The 18939-nt window shown below is 43.4% G+C and overlaps 2 protein-coding genes across 7 annotated transcripts in view; both read left to right on the top strand.

Annotated features, from left to right (window-relative positions):
• Window positions 1-4571, top strand: part of UBE3B (ubiquitin protein ligase E3B) — a 40997-nt gene extending 36426 nt beyond the window's left edge. Inside the window, exons 26-28 of the mRNA XM_069961374.1 lie at window positions 127-238; window positions 2002-2094; window positions 2777-4571. Coding sequence (XP_069817475.1) covers window positions 127-238; window positions 2002-2094; window positions 2777-2968 — 397 coding nt within the window. The 3' untranslated portion in view covers window positions 2969-4571. The remainder of the gene's footprint in view (window positions 1-126; window positions 239-2001; window positions 2095-2776) is intronic.
• A 7108-nt stretch (window positions 4572-11679) lies between these two features.
• MVK (mevalonate kinase) overlaps window positions 11680-18939 on the top strand; it is a 37117-nt gene continuing 29857 nt past the window's right edge. For 2 of the 6 annotated variants that reach the window (XM_069961368.1, XM_069961363.1), the window contains exons 1-3: window positions 12781-12836; window positions 13568-13656; window positions 17249-17450. In XM_069961368.1, coding sequence (XP_069817469.1) covers window positions 13589-13656; window positions 17249-17450 — 270 coding nt within the window. In that variant the 5' untranslated portion in view covers window positions 12781-12836; window positions 13568-13588. Of the gene's footprint in view, window positions 11736-12774; window positions 12841-13567; window positions 13657-17248; window positions 17451-17604; window positions 17624-18939 lie in introns of those variants that run through there. The other 4 variants (XM_069961365.1, XM_069961364.1, XM_069961366.1 and 1 more) reach the window with 4 other exon arrangements.

The raw sequence follows: 18939 nt of genomic DNA, 5'->3' as shown, positions 1-18939 counted from the left end.
CTTGTTCCTGATGGAGCAGAGCTGTTGTGCATAGTTTTTATTATGTGGCTGATGCAACCACTACAGGTTGTACTTGTTATAATTTTAATTAAAAAACATTTTCTATTACCATTTTTTTTCCCACAGGAAGCACACTGTGTACTATGGAGGTTTTCATGGCAGTCATCGCGTTATTGTATGGCTATGGGATATTCTAGCAAATGATTTCAATTCAGAGGAAAAAGCCATGTTTTTAAAGGTAAATACCTATGTTTGTTAACACTATACCAAAAGAAATCAAATCCAAACAACCATCACACTGTTTACTATACCAATACTATACTTTTATTTAATAATCACAAATCCCCAAATGATCCTTAAAGGGGTATTCAACTCAGGTAAAACATATGTTAAATCATCCCCCCCTCCTGGAGACTAACAATTCCTTCCTGTAATTACCATTACAGTCTCCTTCCCCCATTTCTGAGCCTGCTGATTTGTGCTGAAGACAGAGCACTGTATAAGCTGTTCTCTCCGTCTCCCCCTTCCCTCATGGGGCTCATGTAAATAGCTTCCTGGCCATCTATTTCTGCACTCTGTAATGCCGTGAGGGTTAATATGAGGTCAAGTTGCTGATGACCTCCAGATAAAGCCTACATCCAGCTGTATATAGTATATTAAGTATAATGCACTAGAACGTGCCCATCCCATCATTATTGGATTCCAGCTGTAATTTACAGCTGTCATATGTGAGCTATAGCTGGGATTGGGGTTACCTCTGTTCCCTTTTGTGGTCAAAGCCAAGGTCAGTAGCAACCGTGGCATCCTGTTTGGCACCCTTAGACACCATTGTAGGTTGCTGGTGGGTTTCCATGGCAGCCAAGAGCCTGACAGAAGGCCCCAGGTCTGCTAGAGATATCTATTATTCTATGTGCATATTGTGTTTTTTTATAACCCCTTTTAATTTTTTGGTCTATGGGGCTGTTTGAGTGTTTACCATTTGCGGCATGAGCTGTACTTTTTATGGGTACCACACTGGCATATATGCATTTTTTTTCTGGATCTGATTAAAGTTTTATTATTGGATGTAATTTTTTTTACATTTATTTGTAGTCTCCCTAGGGGACTTCTATAAGCAATAAACTGATTGCCCATAGGAATCAATGCAGTACCTATGTACTGCATTGATCCATGAACTCTGCACTCAATTGCCTTAGCCTGCTGGAGACAAGCTGAAGCCATTGCCGATGTCAGGCAGCCCAGAAGGTCTCATTGAGGCCTTGGACTGCGCTCTCAATAACCCCTTAATGACTGCATGGTGAGTTTGCCCAACACCAGTCCTTAAAGGGGTTGTCCGGCGATAAAAAATTATTCACAGAATAACACACATTACAAAGTTATACAACTTTGTAATGTATGTTATGTCTGTGAATGGCCCCCTTCCCCGTGTTTCCCCCCACCCACGCTAGACCCGGAAGTGTGGTGCATTATCCTCACCGCGGCCACGTCATCAGCTGCTCAGCCGCGATTGGCTGAGCACAGTTATGCTCAGCCAATCGCGGCTGAGCTTCGGATGACGCTGCAGAGGGCGGCCGGCACTCGGGAAGATCCGCCAAGCTCCCGAAGAAGACGTCACTGCTGACGATCGGAGACCGTGGTCGGCACGCGACAGGTAATGTATAGCGCACCACACTTCCGGGTCCACGGGTGGGGGTGGTGGGACACTGGGAAGGGGGCCATTCACAGACATAACATACATTACAAAGTTGTATAACTTTGTAATGTGTGTTATTCTGTGAATAATTTTTTATCGCCGGACAACCCCTTTAAGGGGTCAAACTTCATGGCACATGGTGCAAAAAAGGAATTCAATTGGAAGAGTTTCCATTCTTTTCCCTGTTCACTCCCCCAAAAATTAACAATGATAAACTTTAGATACCTCAAAAAGGTGCAGTAAAAACTTCCATATGTCCTTCAAGCTGAATATTTTAATATAACAGTGTTTATTTCTTTCTCTTCCAGTTTGTTACTTCCTGCTCCCGGCCTCCTCTTTTAGGGTTTGCCTACCTCAAGCCACCATTCTCTATTCGCTGCGTAGAGGTGTCAGATGACCAGGTGAGACCCTGAATGATCGGTAACCAGCACCAATAACTAGTCTAACAGAGAGATAATCTACTGAATCAGGCCGATTTGGCAGATCATCGCTCTGTGTAATAAAGAGCTTTTCAGCCGATTATCGTTCCGTGAAATAGAGACAGCGATCAGCCGATCGTGTCATCGGCTGATTCTTTATTTAGGTTCAATTCTAAAATCATCGGGCACCGACCGCGCATCGCTGTGTGGAATAGCGATGTGCGGCGGGCGACCGACGATTTCACAAGCACCATACATTACCTAAACATGTTGCAGGGCTTCTCCTGCGCTCCTTCTTCCTCCCGTTCCCGCGCGCAGCAGCAGCAGCTTCGGTGCGGCCTGTCTTAGCTGACAGGAGCGCAGGAGAAGACCTGCAGCATGGTTAGGTAAAGTATGGCGTTTAAACAAGGGCTGCAAGGACATCGGTAACTATGTCCCTGCAGCCCTCGCTAAACGATTATCAGGCCGTGTAATAGGCCCAGTAAACAAGCCCCGATCTAGCAGATTGGTGCTTGTTTACATTATTGATCGGGCCCCCATCAGCCCGTGAAATAGGACCCTTACAGTATATCACCATGAGCACAATGTAAGCAAAGCCTTCTCTTACTTATAGTAACTTCACCCAAACCCTTGTTTCTAACAGTGCCATTTGCTCTGTTTTCAGGATACAGGAGACACCTTGGGTAGCGTCTTACGGGGCTTCTTTACAATTAGGAAAAAAGAACCTGGGGGCCGCCTTCCCACCTCTTCTACTTGTTTTAACCTCCTTAAACTTCCCAACTACAGCAAGAAAGTGATCTTGCGGGAGAAACTCCGCTATGCTATCAGCATGAACACAGGCTTCGAACTGTCTTAGCACTTTTCTTTTGACTTTAACTGTGAAGGTCAATTTTTCCTCATCCCTCAGCTCTGTACCATGTTGCAAAGCAATTTGTTACTTGTTTGCATTGGAAATGAAGGTATAAATACATATATATGTATCTATATATATATATATATAACACCAACATATGTATTCCCTCCGTCCCATCCCATGGTCGAATCCTCAGGTTGCAAATATGTCGACTCCTTTCTGAAGCAAGCACAACCGATCCTTTAAGGTTGAGTTATAAGTGTCTTTATCCAGATGGGGTGTCATGGAAGGCTTATGATTAGATATTTCTAGGTGGTTTTAAAAAATGGAACTGGACCTAGACTTCAGAGAGTCTTGTAAGGTCTGTATATGGTGTCTTTTCAGCCGTTGAGCCCAGTTCCTGCCTGTTTGCACAGACCAGAAGGCATTAGGATCTTTAAAGCCATACATACGTCAAAGAAGGGGAACCACCTTTAAACCACTGGTATGGCGGGTGTATATAGAAACTCTGTATACAGTATGATCATGTGTTCATACCTATAGCTTGTACAGATGTAAGATATTTTTAGTCTTTTTCTCTTAAGAGGACACACCACAAGAGTGTAAGCAAGTATTTTTATCAATAGCAAGGGCAGTCGTGTGCCCTTTGTGTCTTTTTTTTTTTTTTTTTTTCAAATCATAACTTTTTATTAGCCATCTCATTGTATGCAAGGCTAGAAGGTACTGAGCAGTCTTGTGCTGTCATCTATATAGAACGTATTTATTACAGAACAAAAATCCTTTCTCGCCCACCCACCCACTGTTCCCCTCATCCCATCTAATGGTTATTCTCCTGTTCCTGATTGTATTCATACCCTATGTCTATAAAGAAAGTACAGTATATGTAGATACATTTCTATAGAAACATGCCTGGGCCCAGCTTAGAGCTTCTTAAAATTAGCAGATGTGCACAAAGCAGCCATAAACCTTTTCATACCTCAAAAGAGTCCAGAATAAAAGTACAGATATATACCTGTATGGTGTGCAGTTGTGTGGGTAATGCTAACACTATTCACATTTCTAACTGTTTCCTTATAATCCAGCTGCAAACGCCACTGATCTATACAGGGCCGGACTGGCCCACTGTAGGACCGGAGAATCTTCCGGTGGGCCCCCAGCTCAGAACCTGCAGTAACACTGACTGACATGTAATTTCTCACTGGTTCTTCATAGGTGGGCCCACATTGTCATTTCCTATGGTGGGCTCCAGATACCCCAGTCCGACACTGGATCTATCAAGTTTCCACAGTCCAAATTAGATTTTGTATGGTTTTATTATAGCATTCGTGTACATGCCCAATACAACTTTGTTTTAGTTGATGTTAATTTAAGCCACTGTAAGCGAAGAATGACATTGTCTTCTTACTGTGTTCTTTGATCCTTCATCATCTTGGGAGTTTTCTCTATCCATTAATGACACTAGAATGAAGAAGATGGTTCCCATCATTGAAGTCTGGAAAGCTACGCTGGGACACCCTCTTACTGTGTAAAGGGGAAGGTCCTGCCGCAAGTGAATGCTTCAAAAGTTGCTGAATAAATTATTGACTATAAACGGTTTCTTTTATAATATATATTGCACTTTGTTTTTTTTCCCCCTCTTTTATTTCTTGTGTTTATTATTCAGTTTCATTGTTCCTCAATTTGGGCAACATATACAATCACGGTGTTAAAAGGGTGCTTATTCGTAAAAGGATGGTTTTGTTTATTTCTGTCCGTTAGTTTGTTGCTATATTTTCAGGCCCAAAAGATATGCAGTGGATAAGCTGGAATTTTTTAACTGGGTTTTTTTATGTCCAGCTGTCAGTCACGTGGTACAGAGATGGGAGTGATTGTGTCTTGAATGCACCTCTGTCAGCACTCGCTCGTGTCTGAACACACTACAACATATCAAAGGTCTTTTTTTTATTTGAATGACAGGGCCTATTTAAACTTACCACCTATCCATAGATAAATATCTGATGTGTGAGGGTCTTGCATAATAATAACTGTCCCATAGAGAGTGGAATAATAGCTAAGCATGCTCAATGCCTTTTTATTAACTCAGTGGACAAGGGACCTCTGTCGTTATGGGGATACTAGTGGTCAGACCCCACCGATCCAGATACTTATCACCTATCCTCTAGTGTGATGATGTGACACTAAATTGCATCAAAAACTCCTCTCATGTACAGCTGTGTTATACAGTTGTGCCCAGTCATTTAACCCGGTAGATGCTACAGTGTATAGCAACCTCATCATCTAGGTGATTAAAACTTACTTGTCCCCTATCCACAGGACCACTGGACTGCACTCATTCCAGCAGATCTATAGAGAATGAATAGAGCCGTGGGTCACGTGCTGACCCGCGGGTGTATATAAAACAAAGGAGCCAGGGGCAAGCTGAATACCGCCGTGTGTTGGTCAGACCCCCTTGTCCTCTATCCTGGGCAGTAGCAGGCTGGTATTATTAGGCTGGGGTGGGCCAAAATAAATGGCCCTTCCCACTCTGGTACTACTAGGTTGCTGCTGTTTGGTTTTTAAACCTGGCTGGTTATGAAAATTGCAGGAACTCTATGGGGGAGATTTATGAAAGGGTGTAAATATACACCTGGTGTAAACTGCCCACAGCAACCAATCACAGCTCCTCTTATATTTTACCAGAGCTGAAAGCTGAGCTGTGATTGGTTGCTGTGCGCAGTTTACACCAGGTGTATATTTACACCTTTTCATAAATCTCCCCCTTTGTGTTTTTTTGTTTGTTTTTTTAAATAAATTTTGGAGAGAAAAAACGCATTGGGTTTCCCCTATTTCCATAGCCAGCCAGGTTAAAGGGGAACTCCAGATAAGAAAAACTTGTTTTCTATTAAAAGCACATTAAAAGTTAAATATATGTGTCTATACAATGTATTACCGTATCTGTACGGTTCTGCCACACTGGTAGCTGATAGAAATCCAGGAAATGAAAGAAATGGCCTCTGTGCAAATCTACATTGTCTCCTGCTCCTTCTGCTATCCCCCCTTAGGAGACAAATCTTCCATGCCTCTGTCTCACGTTGTGTGTGTTTGCTGAGATCAGGCTGATGATGCAGACGGGGCAGGGCGTGATGTCCCAGGAGGCTTGGCTGGATCCCCCAATCCCCTGAGTGATTCACCATCTCGGACCAGCCAGAAGCAGGTGTTGCACTGATTTCTCTAATTGTGCAGACGTGTGTAGTGAAATTAAAGCTGTGTTCACACATGTTGGAGTGTCATTGCAGTACTGCAGCGTATTCACAAAAATGATGCAGTAACACTAGTAAATGATGCTAAACGGCAGAGAGGATCAGAGCCTTATTGTGGGGCTCAACTTCAAAGATAACAGATGCTTGATTATAATATTTATGTGGAAATGAAAAGAAAAAAAAAAGAAAAAAATTCTTTACTTTATTCCAATATTGGCGTTACAGGTAGAGAATATAGTGTGCTGTGTGGTGTTACAGGTAGAGAATATAGTGTGCTGTGTGGTGTTACAGGTAGAGAATACAGCATGCTGTGTGTAGAGATGAGGGAACTTTTCAAAAATTTGTTCCAACCGGAATTCCGGATTTTTTTAAAAAGTTCGGTTCAACCGAATTTCAGATTTCATAGTTTAAAGCATCTATATGATACGGGGGTAGTTATTTGGTTGAATTTAGGGCTCTACATGTCAATAACAACAGTATCTTTTCAATATCTCAAAGTCAAATTGGTTTTTTTTAAACTTCAATATTCATTACAGGGTCTATGCAGGAAATTCACCATTACAGAGTCTATGCAGGAAATTCACCATTACAGGGTCTATGCAGGAAAAAGGTCACAAATGCAGTGAAGGAGCAGCAGTAGTCATTGGAGGCCAGTGGAGGTCCAGCAATAGTCATTTGAGGCCAGTACTGGAGCAGTAGTATCTGTAGAGCCCTTTTTTTTTAGACTTTTATTGTCCACAAATGCACGAGGTATATTTGTGCCTCAGGATAACACCTATGTCATATACACTCTCACAAGGAGCCAACTATTGTACTTGGAATATCTGTAGAGCCCTTTTTTTTTTAGAGTTTTATTCTCCACAAATGCACGAGGTATATTTGTGCCTCAGGATAACACCTATGTCATATACACTCTCACAAGGGTGACAGTATAGTAAAGGTGACTGTAGAGCACGTTTTTCTTCTGTGCACCCTTTGCTCTCCTATGCCTAATCTATATCTTTCGCCTCTCTATTTTTCTCTCTCAATCACTATATGTTTCTCCTCTCCGCTTTCCTAATAATCTTGTGGTCTTTGCTTTTGTAAATATCTTCTCAGTAGTCAGTACAGCAGTGTGCAGCAGCGTTTTGTCACTGATGAGCTGTGTGCAGTAACAGACTCCTTCCTCTCTCTCTGCAGACTGCATGGTGCGGTCATGTGACCGCTCCTCTTAAAGCAATACCGATGTCACACAGGGGGTGGGCTAGTGCAAGATCCCTGCTGATTGGATGTGTTCCGGGCATCATGGGAAAGCGCTTTTCTCGCCCGGAACACTTCCTGCTTTCTAAAATGGCGGCTGCCATTTTAGAAAGCAAGAAAAAAAATTCGGAGTGGACTTCCAAAAATCCGAATCCGACCAGACTCCATACCGGCCGAACCGGTTCGCTCATCTCTAGCTGTGTGGTGTTACCGGTAGAGAATACAGTGTGCTGTGTGAGTGGGACCACAATTAAATCATTAATTACTGCAAATAATTCCCTAACACAATGAAACTGCAATGTGTGAACACAGCCTAGATGTTCTGCAATAGATTTGGGCAGGGAATAGGCTGGGTGGAGGACTGTGATGAACAGCTGAGGGAAAGCATTGCATTCTGGAACCTGTAGTACTGTGTACAACTGATAAACCAGGAAGTGCAGAAACACAAAACAGAACAAAACCCCCCAAAACAAATGGATTTTTGGTAGTTTCAAAAAATGGAATAGATAGGTAAGTAATGCTTTATACTTCTGCAGAAGTTTCATTTTTTTTAACCTCTACCTGGAGTTCCCCTTTAAATAAAACAGCAGCAGCCTAGTATTACCAGGGTGGGAAGCCTAATAATAGCCTGCTACTGCACAGTCCAGGTGTTCCAATTTTTGTGCTCTGGGACTACTGGTACCCGGCCATTTTATTGAAAAAAACAAAACACAGGTCATTGACATAGTCCACCGAATGGACTACCGATATCTGAAAAACAAAATGGAAAAACCACACACAAAAAAAGACCAGGGGTAGAGCACCTTACAGTATGCTACACATGGGGGCCACATGGATGTCACAATGTACCCATCCCAGTAAGGAAGGGGATTAAGTGCCCCCCTTTTTTGCTGGAATGGATGCAGTGCTGGGGGGAGAAGGGCCCTATTGATACTCAGGCCCAACATCTTTTTTTTTTTCCAGAACCTGGCACACTGAACTATGAGTGTGCCAGTTTGCCAGACCCTGGCTCTTCAAATCTGAAGACAGCAAATAAGCGGCTGCAGCCGATGATAGGCTGGGATGACAAGGTATAAGTGTCATTTCAGCCAATCAGTGGCTGAAGCAGTGTCCATGCTCAGCCGCTGATTACAAGAAGACTTCCGTAACGGAGCACAGTCTGGCCCACAGGGGGTTCATTTAATCCTCTGGGAACCAGACTGTCGCCCCCTGGCCCATAAGGGGTTAAGTTAACCCCCTGGGGACCAGACAGTAGCGTTTTTTTCTAAAAAGCATCATATGCATAAGCTATGGTGTTTTTTAGTGTAGACTTCCATTGAAGTCTATGGGAGAAAAACACCCCAGTTTGACGGGGAAAAAAAGCTAAACCCTCAGCCTGCTGTTTTTCAAAAACTGCCACATTGCCGCAAAAACGCCAAGGGGGAAAGAAAAACGTCAAACAAAAAGAAACACCATGTGTGCAAGGCAAATCATAAACTTCTATTGACTTCCAGCTAAGATCTGGCTGCAGGGGTTTTTGCAAAAACAAACAGAATAAAAGAGGCAGTATGAAGCCAGCCTTATTTTAACAGGGTGCCAGGTATGAGACCCACAATGTTCACCTGTATTATACATGTATCTTTATTAAAGCAAGTAAGGATCCATTTACACAGAAAGATTATCTGACAGATTATCTGCCAAAGATTTGAAGCCAAAGCCAGGAATGGATTTGAAGAGAGGAGAAATCTCAGGCTTTTCTGTATGACCTGATCTGTGTTTATAGTCTGTTTCTGGCTTTGGCTTCAGATCTTTGGCAGATAATCTGTCAGATAATCTTTCTGTGTAAGGCCCCCTTCACACGTCCGGAAAAACCATCCCGATTTCCGGACCCATAGACTTTAATTAGTCACTTCCGTTCCGAAAAATAGATCCTGAAAAAATAGGACATGTCCTATTTTTGTCCAGAATTCCGGCCCGGACGCCCCCATGGAAGTCTATGGGAGTGCCGGAATCACGGGCACTTTCCTGATGTGCATCAGGAAAGTGCCCCTGATTCCGGACTTGATGAGAGCCCGCCGGCACCCCCGCACACCTCTCTGCCCTGCACCCGCCCCCCGAACCTTCAGCGCCCCCACCTCCCCCCCCCCCCCCCCCCCCCCCCCGGACCTCTGCGCCGTCCTCCTGCGGGATCGGAGCAGCGACGCCGTCGATCTCCATATCCGCCCCCCCCGGACCAGTGACCTCCGGACCCCCTCTCCATCCGTCCTTGTTGCCGACTCCGGTCCCCCCCCCCCGAACTCACCTCATGCTGCCTACCGGATAGCAGCAGCCGCAGGACAGTTGAGATCACCCACCCCCCAGAACTAAAACTCCCACCATGTCCTGCTGACAGGGCATGATGGGAGTTGTACTTCTGCAGCCTGCGGCCATCCAGGTTGCAGAAGTACAACTCCCATCATGCTATGCTGACAGGTCATGATGAGAGTTGTACTTCTGCAGCCTGGATGGCCACAGGCTGCAGAAGTACAACTCCCATCATGACCTGTCAGCAGGGCATGATGGGAGTTGTACTTCTGCAAGCTGTGGCCATCCAGTTTGCAGAAATACATCTTCCACCATGTCCTATTTTTCCTTCTGATCAGGAAATCCTGAAGGTTTTTCCTGATGGTTTCCTGAAGGTAAGAGCGGATTACTGTCAGGAAATCCTGATTCTTTCCTGATGACATTTGAGGTCTCCTGATCAGGATTTCCTGACAGTAAAAACTGACACGGACGTGTGAATGGGGCCTAAATGGACCGGGTCATGCACAGTTATTGGAGGACTGACACTGCAGTTTTTATGCCAAAACCAGAAGAGGATCCAACAGGAAAGAGAAGTACAAGTCCTCCCTGTATATTTTCCATCCCATTAGAATCAACTTCTTATCTTTGCACAAAAACTACAGTTTCCAAAAAAGTGCCGTGTGTGAAACCAGCATCACACTGATTTAACACACAAAAGAAGGGTTCTATAAACTACTACTGAAACGGACAAACACAGTGTGAACCTAACCTTAAAAGTGCAGCAGACTACATCATTCAATAAACTTGCAGCTGTATTTTGGTATACACTCCGGCCGGGATCCCTAGCGGGCCACGAGAAACTGACATGTCAGTTTTCTGCGGCCGCTATTCAGTGAATATTGGCCGCAGAAAACCCTGTCAGTCCACAGTATGGAGTGTGCGGCTCTGGCCGCACGCTCCATTGTATGCAGTGGGGAGTTCTGGTGCGGGCGCACACGGATGCGCCCGCATCAGAACTCAACGACGCTAAAGACCATCTGGCTGGGTCACAGAATGGCTGGTCTCTTACAGTGTATAAACATAGCCTAAAACTGCATAAGAACTGACCTGTGTGAACCTGGTCTAACCGCAGCTTTTTCATGTTTGTTTCTCCATTTGTGACTCAACAGCAGGGTTGGGGATTGAAACCTATTAATCCTACAGATAGGGAAGCCCTGTAGTGGACTTTTTCCCGACAAGGCATCATGTATCAATATGGTGGTGGGAGCAGGGAAAGTGTTTGAATTAGAGCTAAGTGAATCAACAGTAGAAAAGAAGCAAAAGCACTTCATTCCTATCTGTATTCCGCTTATCAGGCTGCGGGCTTTGAAATTGTCCAGTAATTTAAAACAGACTCAGACACAGTGTGGACTTAACTTAAGAACCTATGAGACCATGTACTTTTCTTAAAGTTTTTAAGGAATACCAAATGTGTCCTTGGCTTTTGTTATCCCAAAATAAGTATAATCAGAGTAATGAATAGGACACTTAAACACCTGTATGGCTGGGGTCACATGTAGTATTTTGTTTAGTATTTTTAACCAAAACCTGGAGTGGAATCAACACATAGCAAGACTATAATAGAAAGAGTTACAGCTTTTGCTGGTTTGGACCCACTTCTGGTTTTGGCTAAAAAAATACAACACATGGCCTCAGCTTACACAGGTTTTTTTTATTGGCTTTACAGTGATACGGAAGCCCATATGGTCCTATACAGCGGCTATTACATGTTTGGGTTTTGAGATGTAGTTTTTGAAGCTAAAACCTGGAGTGGATTCAAAAACCAAGATGTGCTCTGTGTCCTTTATACTATTGCCCCAGTATGATCCGCCTCTGGTTTTGGCTTTATCAACTGGATGACAAAACCTGAATGTGTAATGCCGTTTAGTTGAATGGCTTGTGTCTGTCTGACATGAGCAGTCATGGTTGTATCCAGATGAGTATGTTCCCAAAGGACCTTGGAAATAGACCAGCTCCTGTGTCATGACTATGTAAGTTTTCTGTCCACTTATGTGGATCACGTTGTTTGGAGCGTAGAAAAACTACAATATATAAAACTATGTTTAATGTAAGTAACCCCCCAGGAGCCACACCTGTATATAGCTATGCTGGGGACTGTTACACAACCAGCTTCAGCTACCATGTGTTTCCTTTAAAGGGTTTTTATTTTATTATATAATTACATAATAGTACATACTTCTTATTCCCATATCACTCTTAAATCCTCCCTCCCTTACAAAATGTTTTAAAGGGTTTGTCTAGACCTAGAAAAACACAATGGTCCCATTAAAGTGAATAAAAAACGCACAACCTGAAGCCAGGTGTGTCGCTGTTTCTGAAATAAACCCCCTATGTTTTTCCTATCCTGACTATGCCTATCATTGGCAGGACCTGACCTTGCTGCTTAAGGGTATGTGCACACTACGGAATATCCGCAGAGCAAATACATTCCGTTAGCAAACTTCTCCTGATATGCTGCTCTTTCCCTCCCAGTGGCGGATTATAATAGGTCGTTTTCAGGCAGTAGCCCGGGGCCCTGAGCTCCTGGGGGGACTTATACTTTCAGTGGTGTATTGTCTCCTGGCTACAGTTCTGCCATGATTTGCAAAAATCGCAGCTTTTTTTACCACAGTTTTGCACAAATCAAGGTATCATGAGATTATCTATCCTGTACTATGAACACAATGCTAGTGTTGCCATAGGTACAGTAGAGTTAGGGGGCCCAAGCTTGTTTAACAGCTCGGGGCCTATGGTAAAGTTAATCCGCCTCCCATTTTTATTAGCTCATTTTCTGAGTTACGGACCCCCACTCTGCTCTAAAAGCAGTGGTCTGGCTGGTATATACATAGCTATATCGTACATATTTTTATATATTGTTTATGTATACTCTCTCTAGATGTATAAAAAAATATAGGGGGAGATCAATCAAACAAAGTGAAACTGGCTATTTTTTCCCTAGCAACCAATCAGATTCAATCTTTCATTTTCCAAAGAGTCTGTGAGGAGTGAAAAGTGAAATGATTGGTTGCTAGGGGCAACAGAGCCAGTTTCACTTTACAACATGGTTGATAAATCTCCCCTATAGTGTGTGTGTATGTATGTGTGATAGAATATGCGCTGTATAATATCTATACTGTAGCTATATACACACCATCCAGATCACTGCTTTTAGAGCAGAGTGGTGGTTGGTAATGGTAACCGAAACAATTAGCTACTAAAAATGGAAGGGACGTTTTCTAAATGAACGTATTTGCAAAAACATTTAAAGGGAATGTACCAGTTGGAGTAGTGAAATTTTTTTTGTCACTACCTGGTTGGCAGCAGAGCTGAGATCGGGTATTTTTTAAAACACTTACTGGTTCCCGCACTCGATGTCAGTTTCCTCATGTCCACTGGCCCGCTCTATGCACTAGAGGTGGGCCCGGCGCCCTCAGTGTAATGATATCCCCCCCATTAGAATCATGTCTGGCTTCATCACTAAGGGGAGGGGATATGATTACATTGGGGGCGCTGGTGCAGCCTCTACTGCATAGAGCAGGCCGGTATACATGAAAAAACGGTGGTGGTTTGAAAGCTAGTCCATGCCACTGGGATCACATGTTCCAGGGCGTACATCTTACATAAGAAGAGCAAATGTGATCACGCTGTGGGACGCAGCTTACCATGATCATGCTGGATTGATGCTAAATGGCTTTTTGATAATTTGGGTAGCGGCACCTTACATGGCAGCACAACACTAAAATCTCTGGCAATGTGAAAGCAGTCCAAGCCTAAACTGAAACAAAAATACTATTTTTCTAATTTTTTTTTTCCCTTCATCCAGATTGATGTAGCTGATCAAGTAATGAATAGAACAATGGATAACATGAATGCCTCTCCATCACCCGCCCGCTGGTTTAGGGTTTTAAGAAGGTAAATGGCTTTCTAAATTTATTATGTGTTGCGGTTTGGTATGTAGCCTGCACAAAAAAAAAATCAGCATGGAACTTAAAGGGAACCAGTCGTTAATATGGTTCCCAGCAGCACAGTATATATGTACTGTGCAGCACACCAGCCATGGCTGAAGCGGTATTTTTACAAAGAGGGAAAAAAAAATGTTTTATTATGCCTGGAGAGGGGTGGCAACTAGTCATCTGGGCGGGGGAGCCATCGGTCACTGGTCATGGCGCTCTGCCTGTCAGGGCACACTGTGGGGATGATTGACAGGCAGAGCCGTGACTAGTGACTGCATGGTAGTATAATAGGCAGCTAGGCTGTGTTCCCACATATTTAATCATGAATGTGGCTGAAACTACTTTCCTGTGTGGTCACCAATAGTCAGTGCTGCCGGGTGAATTATTGGTGAAGAAATGGGGGCATAGTTTAGGCTACAATTACGATGTGGGAATCTGATTAGCCTTTTTTCTTAAAAAAAAAAGTTAGCGGTTAGCGGTGTTAGCGGTTTGGGGGCGATGAGGTTAATGTCTTATGAAATACACAGATGGCAGGGTTTTTTAGCATTTTTCCACGAAAATGTTGGCAGTTTTCCCCCATAGCCTTCTATAGAAGGGTACAAATGGCACACAAAAATCATGTCTATAGGCACATTGGTGGCTGTTTCTGGCATTTTTTCTTAATTTCAATAGAGATCAAATGATAAAAAAAAATCATGACTTGAAAAAAGTCTTCAAAAAAATCCAGGGGATAAAATGCCTATGGTAATTTACACTTAAATGAGAAACTGACAAAAAGCAGGAAGACTGCTGGCAAATCGCTATAACTCAGTCCCCCTTCAGGAGAATTCACACAGGTTTTTGTGACGTGTTTTTTTTTTCTTTGAGCCAAAGCCAGAAGTGGATCCGGCAGGTAGACATATAAGGCCTTCTTTTATATTCCTCATTCCTTTTGAATCCACTCCTAGTTTTAGCTCAAATGTAAATAAGAAAAAAATAAATACATCATTCGTGTTTTTCTGTCTAAGGTTTATAGTCATGGCCAAAAGTTTTGAGAAGGATACAAATATTAAAAAAATAGTTTTGGCCGGACTTCTTTAATATGTTATTACTTTTGGAAAGTTAGACAAATTTCTAATGTACATTAAAGCGTAACTATAATTTCAGTATCCAAAAAATTCAATTCCTCAAATAAAAAGCCCATGTGTTACCCTTTAAAAAGAGCCCTAAACTGCGTTGATAGCATGTACGCTCGCTGAGATATCCCCAGTTGTTTGGCTCAGAGGAATAAATGATTTTTTCTCCTGGCTGAGAGAAAGTGGGCGTGGCCTCCTCCCTCATCTCCCTGACTGGGTCCCTCCATTCACTGATCAGCACCTTAGCAGATGTATCACACATAGCAGGATCAGATAGAGCCCCAGCATACAGTATCACAATGTAAGATTAGATACAGAGCCCCAGCAGATGGTATCACACACAGTGGGATTAGATACAGTCATCTGCTCTCATTACACTGTAGGATAATGTCAGCCATGGAGGTGGGGGCACCTGCTGCAGATATCTGATAGTGATATCTGCAGCAGGTCCCCGCCCGGCCACCGCTCTCCGATCACACATGCCGGCCGGGGACACCAGGAAGCACCGGGAGCTGGCACGTGTGATCGGAGAGCAGTGCCGGGCGGGGAGTTAGCCATTACATAGTGTAAAGTTTGGCCGGAGGAGGATGATAGCTGCACAGTGATGAGCGGCTCCCCCTGCGCCCATCAGCAGCAGCATCAGTGGCGGCGATATAACCCAGCTACTACGCTCCCATCACCATGAGAGTAGTAGTTGAGTCTAGTCCAGAGCGGCGGGGGTTCGCCGGGCGGCGGCTTGGCGGGTTACTGTTATGTACTGATTGAATACATTTATGGAATACTTTGGGGAGCAAGGACACCAAAGTATTCCATAAATGTATTCAATCAAAAACACTGTATATTGTATTACATTTACATACACATCCATTGTAATTACAATGGAGTGTTCAGCAGGGGCGCACTATATATAGAAGTCAATGGTACTCATTGACTTCTATATATAGTGCGCCCCTGCTGGACACTCCATTGTAATTACACCCCCGGTTCGTGACGTCATCTCTTTTTAGAGAATCTGAAGTCTCTCTGATCTTCTAAATTTAAGGGAAATAGCCCTATATGTACATTTCCCATAATTAATGTAAATTGGAAATTTGTCTAACTTTCCGTAAATAATAACATATTAAAAAATAGTTTTGGCCGGAGTTGTCCTTTAATTTTTACAAAGTCTACTGATTAAGTTTTTAAAATGGCAATTTGCATATACTCCAGAGTGTTATAAAGAGTGATCAGCTTAACAACAATTATTTGCAAAGTCAATATTTGCCTAGAAAATAAACTTTATCCCCCAAATTACATTTCAACATCATTGCAGCCCTGCCTTAAAAGGACCAGCAAACATTGTTTCAATGATTGCTTCATTAACACAGGTGTGGGTGTTGATGAGGACAGGGCTGGAGATCAATCTGTCATGATTAAGTAAGAATGACACCACTGGACACTTTAAAAGGAGGCTGGTGCTTGGCATCATTGTTTCTCTTCTGTCAACCATGGTTATCTCTAAAGAAACACATGCAGTCATCATTGCACAGCACAAAAATAGCCTAACAGGGAAGAGTATCGCAGCTAGAAAGATTGCGCCTCAGTCAACAATCTATCGGCTCTCACAGTCTCGCCTAAAAATACAGCCATGAATAAAGAATGGTACCAGAATGTCCTCCAAGAGCAACTTCTCCCAACCGTCCAAGAGCAGTTTGGTGATCAACAATGCCTTTTCCAGCATGATGGAGCACCTTGCCATAAAGCAAAGGTGATAACTAATGGCTCAGGGAACAAAACATTGAGGTTTTTGGTCCATGGCCTGGAAACTCCCCAGATTTTAATCCCATTGAGAACTTGTGGTCAATCATCAAGAGACGGGTGGACAAACAAAAACCAACAAATTCTGACATAATGCAAGCATTGATTGTGCAAGAATGGACTGACAGGGAGCATGCCAGGGAGAATTGCAGAGGTCCTGAAGAAGAAGGGACAACACTGCAAATATTGACTTGCTGCATTAACTCATTCTGTCAATATAAGCTTTTGTTACTCATAATATGATTGCAATTGTATTTCTGTATGTGATAAAAACATGTGACAAACACACATAAAAACCAAAGGGCAGCAGATCATGTGAAAATATAATTGTGTCATTCTCAAAACTTTTGGCCATGACTGTACACAGTCACCATGACCTATGACTGTGGTAAAGATTTAGACACGGCAAAGACCTAAAAAACCTGAAAACAGAGAGTTAAAGAATAACTCCGGGCTGGGGTGATTTTTGGCAGAGTGCTGGAGAGGGGGAGGATGAAAGAAGTAAAATGCTCTCACTCTCCCCAACACTCTTCCAAAAATCACCCCAGCCCGGAGTTCTGCTTTAATACTTTGTCTCCTTTCTATTTTTTATGTATACATGAGCATGTTGCTCTTTTGACATATAATGGTATCACACAGGTCAGTGACTGGTGACAATAATACAAGAAAATCCTCCACCTCACCCCTATGTGAAGACATTCTGAAAAAGTCCCAAGAGGCCTTTTCTTCAGGAAAAACAAAGTCTTACTCATTTAGGCTGAAACAACTCCAAGCCGTGGTGAACATGCTGGAAAGACACGAGACGGAATTTGTTGCAGCCCTGGAGAAGGATATGCACAAGGTCAATGGTTTTATAATTTTATGCTGCAGTGTTATATGTAAAACCTGTGTTTTATTTATTTATTTTTTACATGCGTTTTTCTGCAGTTTTCAAATGCAGCCTAAGCAGGGCCGTACCAACAGCTGCTGCCGCCCTAGGCACTACACCTGAAGACGCTCCATCTTCACTCACCAGTTAGCATCATCATTTTCAAGATTCTGAACATTATACTAATATCTTAAAGGAGACATGTCACCCCCCGCGCCGGGGTGACAGGCTCCCGACCCCCAGATAGATCCCCTTATACTTACCTCATGTCGCTGAGTCCCGCTGCCGGAGCCGGTCCCGGGACGGAGATATCCCGGTGAGAAGCCGGCGCACGCGCTGTGGGGAGAGGTCCGGCGTCCATAGAGAATGAATGGAGCCGTGCGCGCGCAGCAGAGAGGAGTCCGGCTCCATTCATTCTCTATGGACGCTGGACTCATCTCCACACCGCGCGCGCCGGCTTCTCACCGGGATATCTCCGTCCCGGGACCGGCTCCGGCAGCGGGACTCAGTGACATGAGGTAACTATAAGGGGATCTATCTGGGGGTCGGGAGCCGTTGACAGGTCCTCTTTAAGTCTTGGGCCGCGTTCCCACATTTACTGTGCGTCACCATATGCAGCCAAAACCAGACCCTCATGCGGTAACCAATAGGCGTATGGCAACTAATCCTGGTAACAGGGAGCGTGGTTTTGCCATACCAGACCTGACCAATACCACCATTACCCCCCCCCCCCCCCCTCGAAAAGACACTCGATTTACTGGTAAGTCTGAATGGGAGGTGAGAAACTAAAAAAATAGAAACAAAAAAAAGTTGTTTTTCCCCCTGCTCCCTGGTGCTGCCCCCCTGAAAAGTGCTGCCCTAGGCACCGGACCACGGGTGCCTAGTGGTAAATATGGCCCTGAGCCTAAGGAGGTTAACCTTTTAACCTACATTGTCTTAATAGCTCAAACCAAGTAAAAATGTAGTACTGTATAAGGGTATGTTTGCACAGGGTGGATATGAGGTGTATTTTCTGATGCAAAATCATTGGATTTCCTAAAACCCTACACATTGGCATCTTATCCTTCTAGATTTATTATGTCTGACTGCCCTAAGTGTATTCGGTTAGTTTTGTGTGTGTACCTACCTGTGTCATTTTTCACCAATCTTCACTCATCACACTACTAATGTGAAAAACAAGCACTTTACAGTTAGACAGCTAAGTGCAAAGTAGATGTACAAAAACGTACAGGAAAACCCTTTGGCTACAGTCACACATCCAGGTTCAGTAGTTTTTCAGGACTGTATAATGTCTGCAAATCATCTGCAAAAAAAATTCACCGGGATTGCATCTGTATTTTTTTGTGGATCAGCAAAAAAGGGGAAAGTAAAAATGATTATCCATATTTCATGTATTTGGAGATACTATGGACATTTCTACTGTAAAATTTACAGATCCACAAAAATGATGGACACTCCCATA

This window comes from Dendropsophus ebraccatus, chromosome 3 (assembly GCF_027789765.1).
Source record: "Dendropsophus ebraccatus isolate aDenEbr1 chromosome 3, aDenEbr1.pat, whole genome shotgun sequence".
Taxonomy (NCBI): Eukaryota; Metazoa; Chordata; class Amphibia; order Anura; family Hylidae; genus Dendropsophus; species Dendropsophus ebraccatus.
The sequence above is the reverse complement of the archived record's forward strand: the minus strand, read 5'-3'. Positions and strand labels throughout refer to the sequence as shown.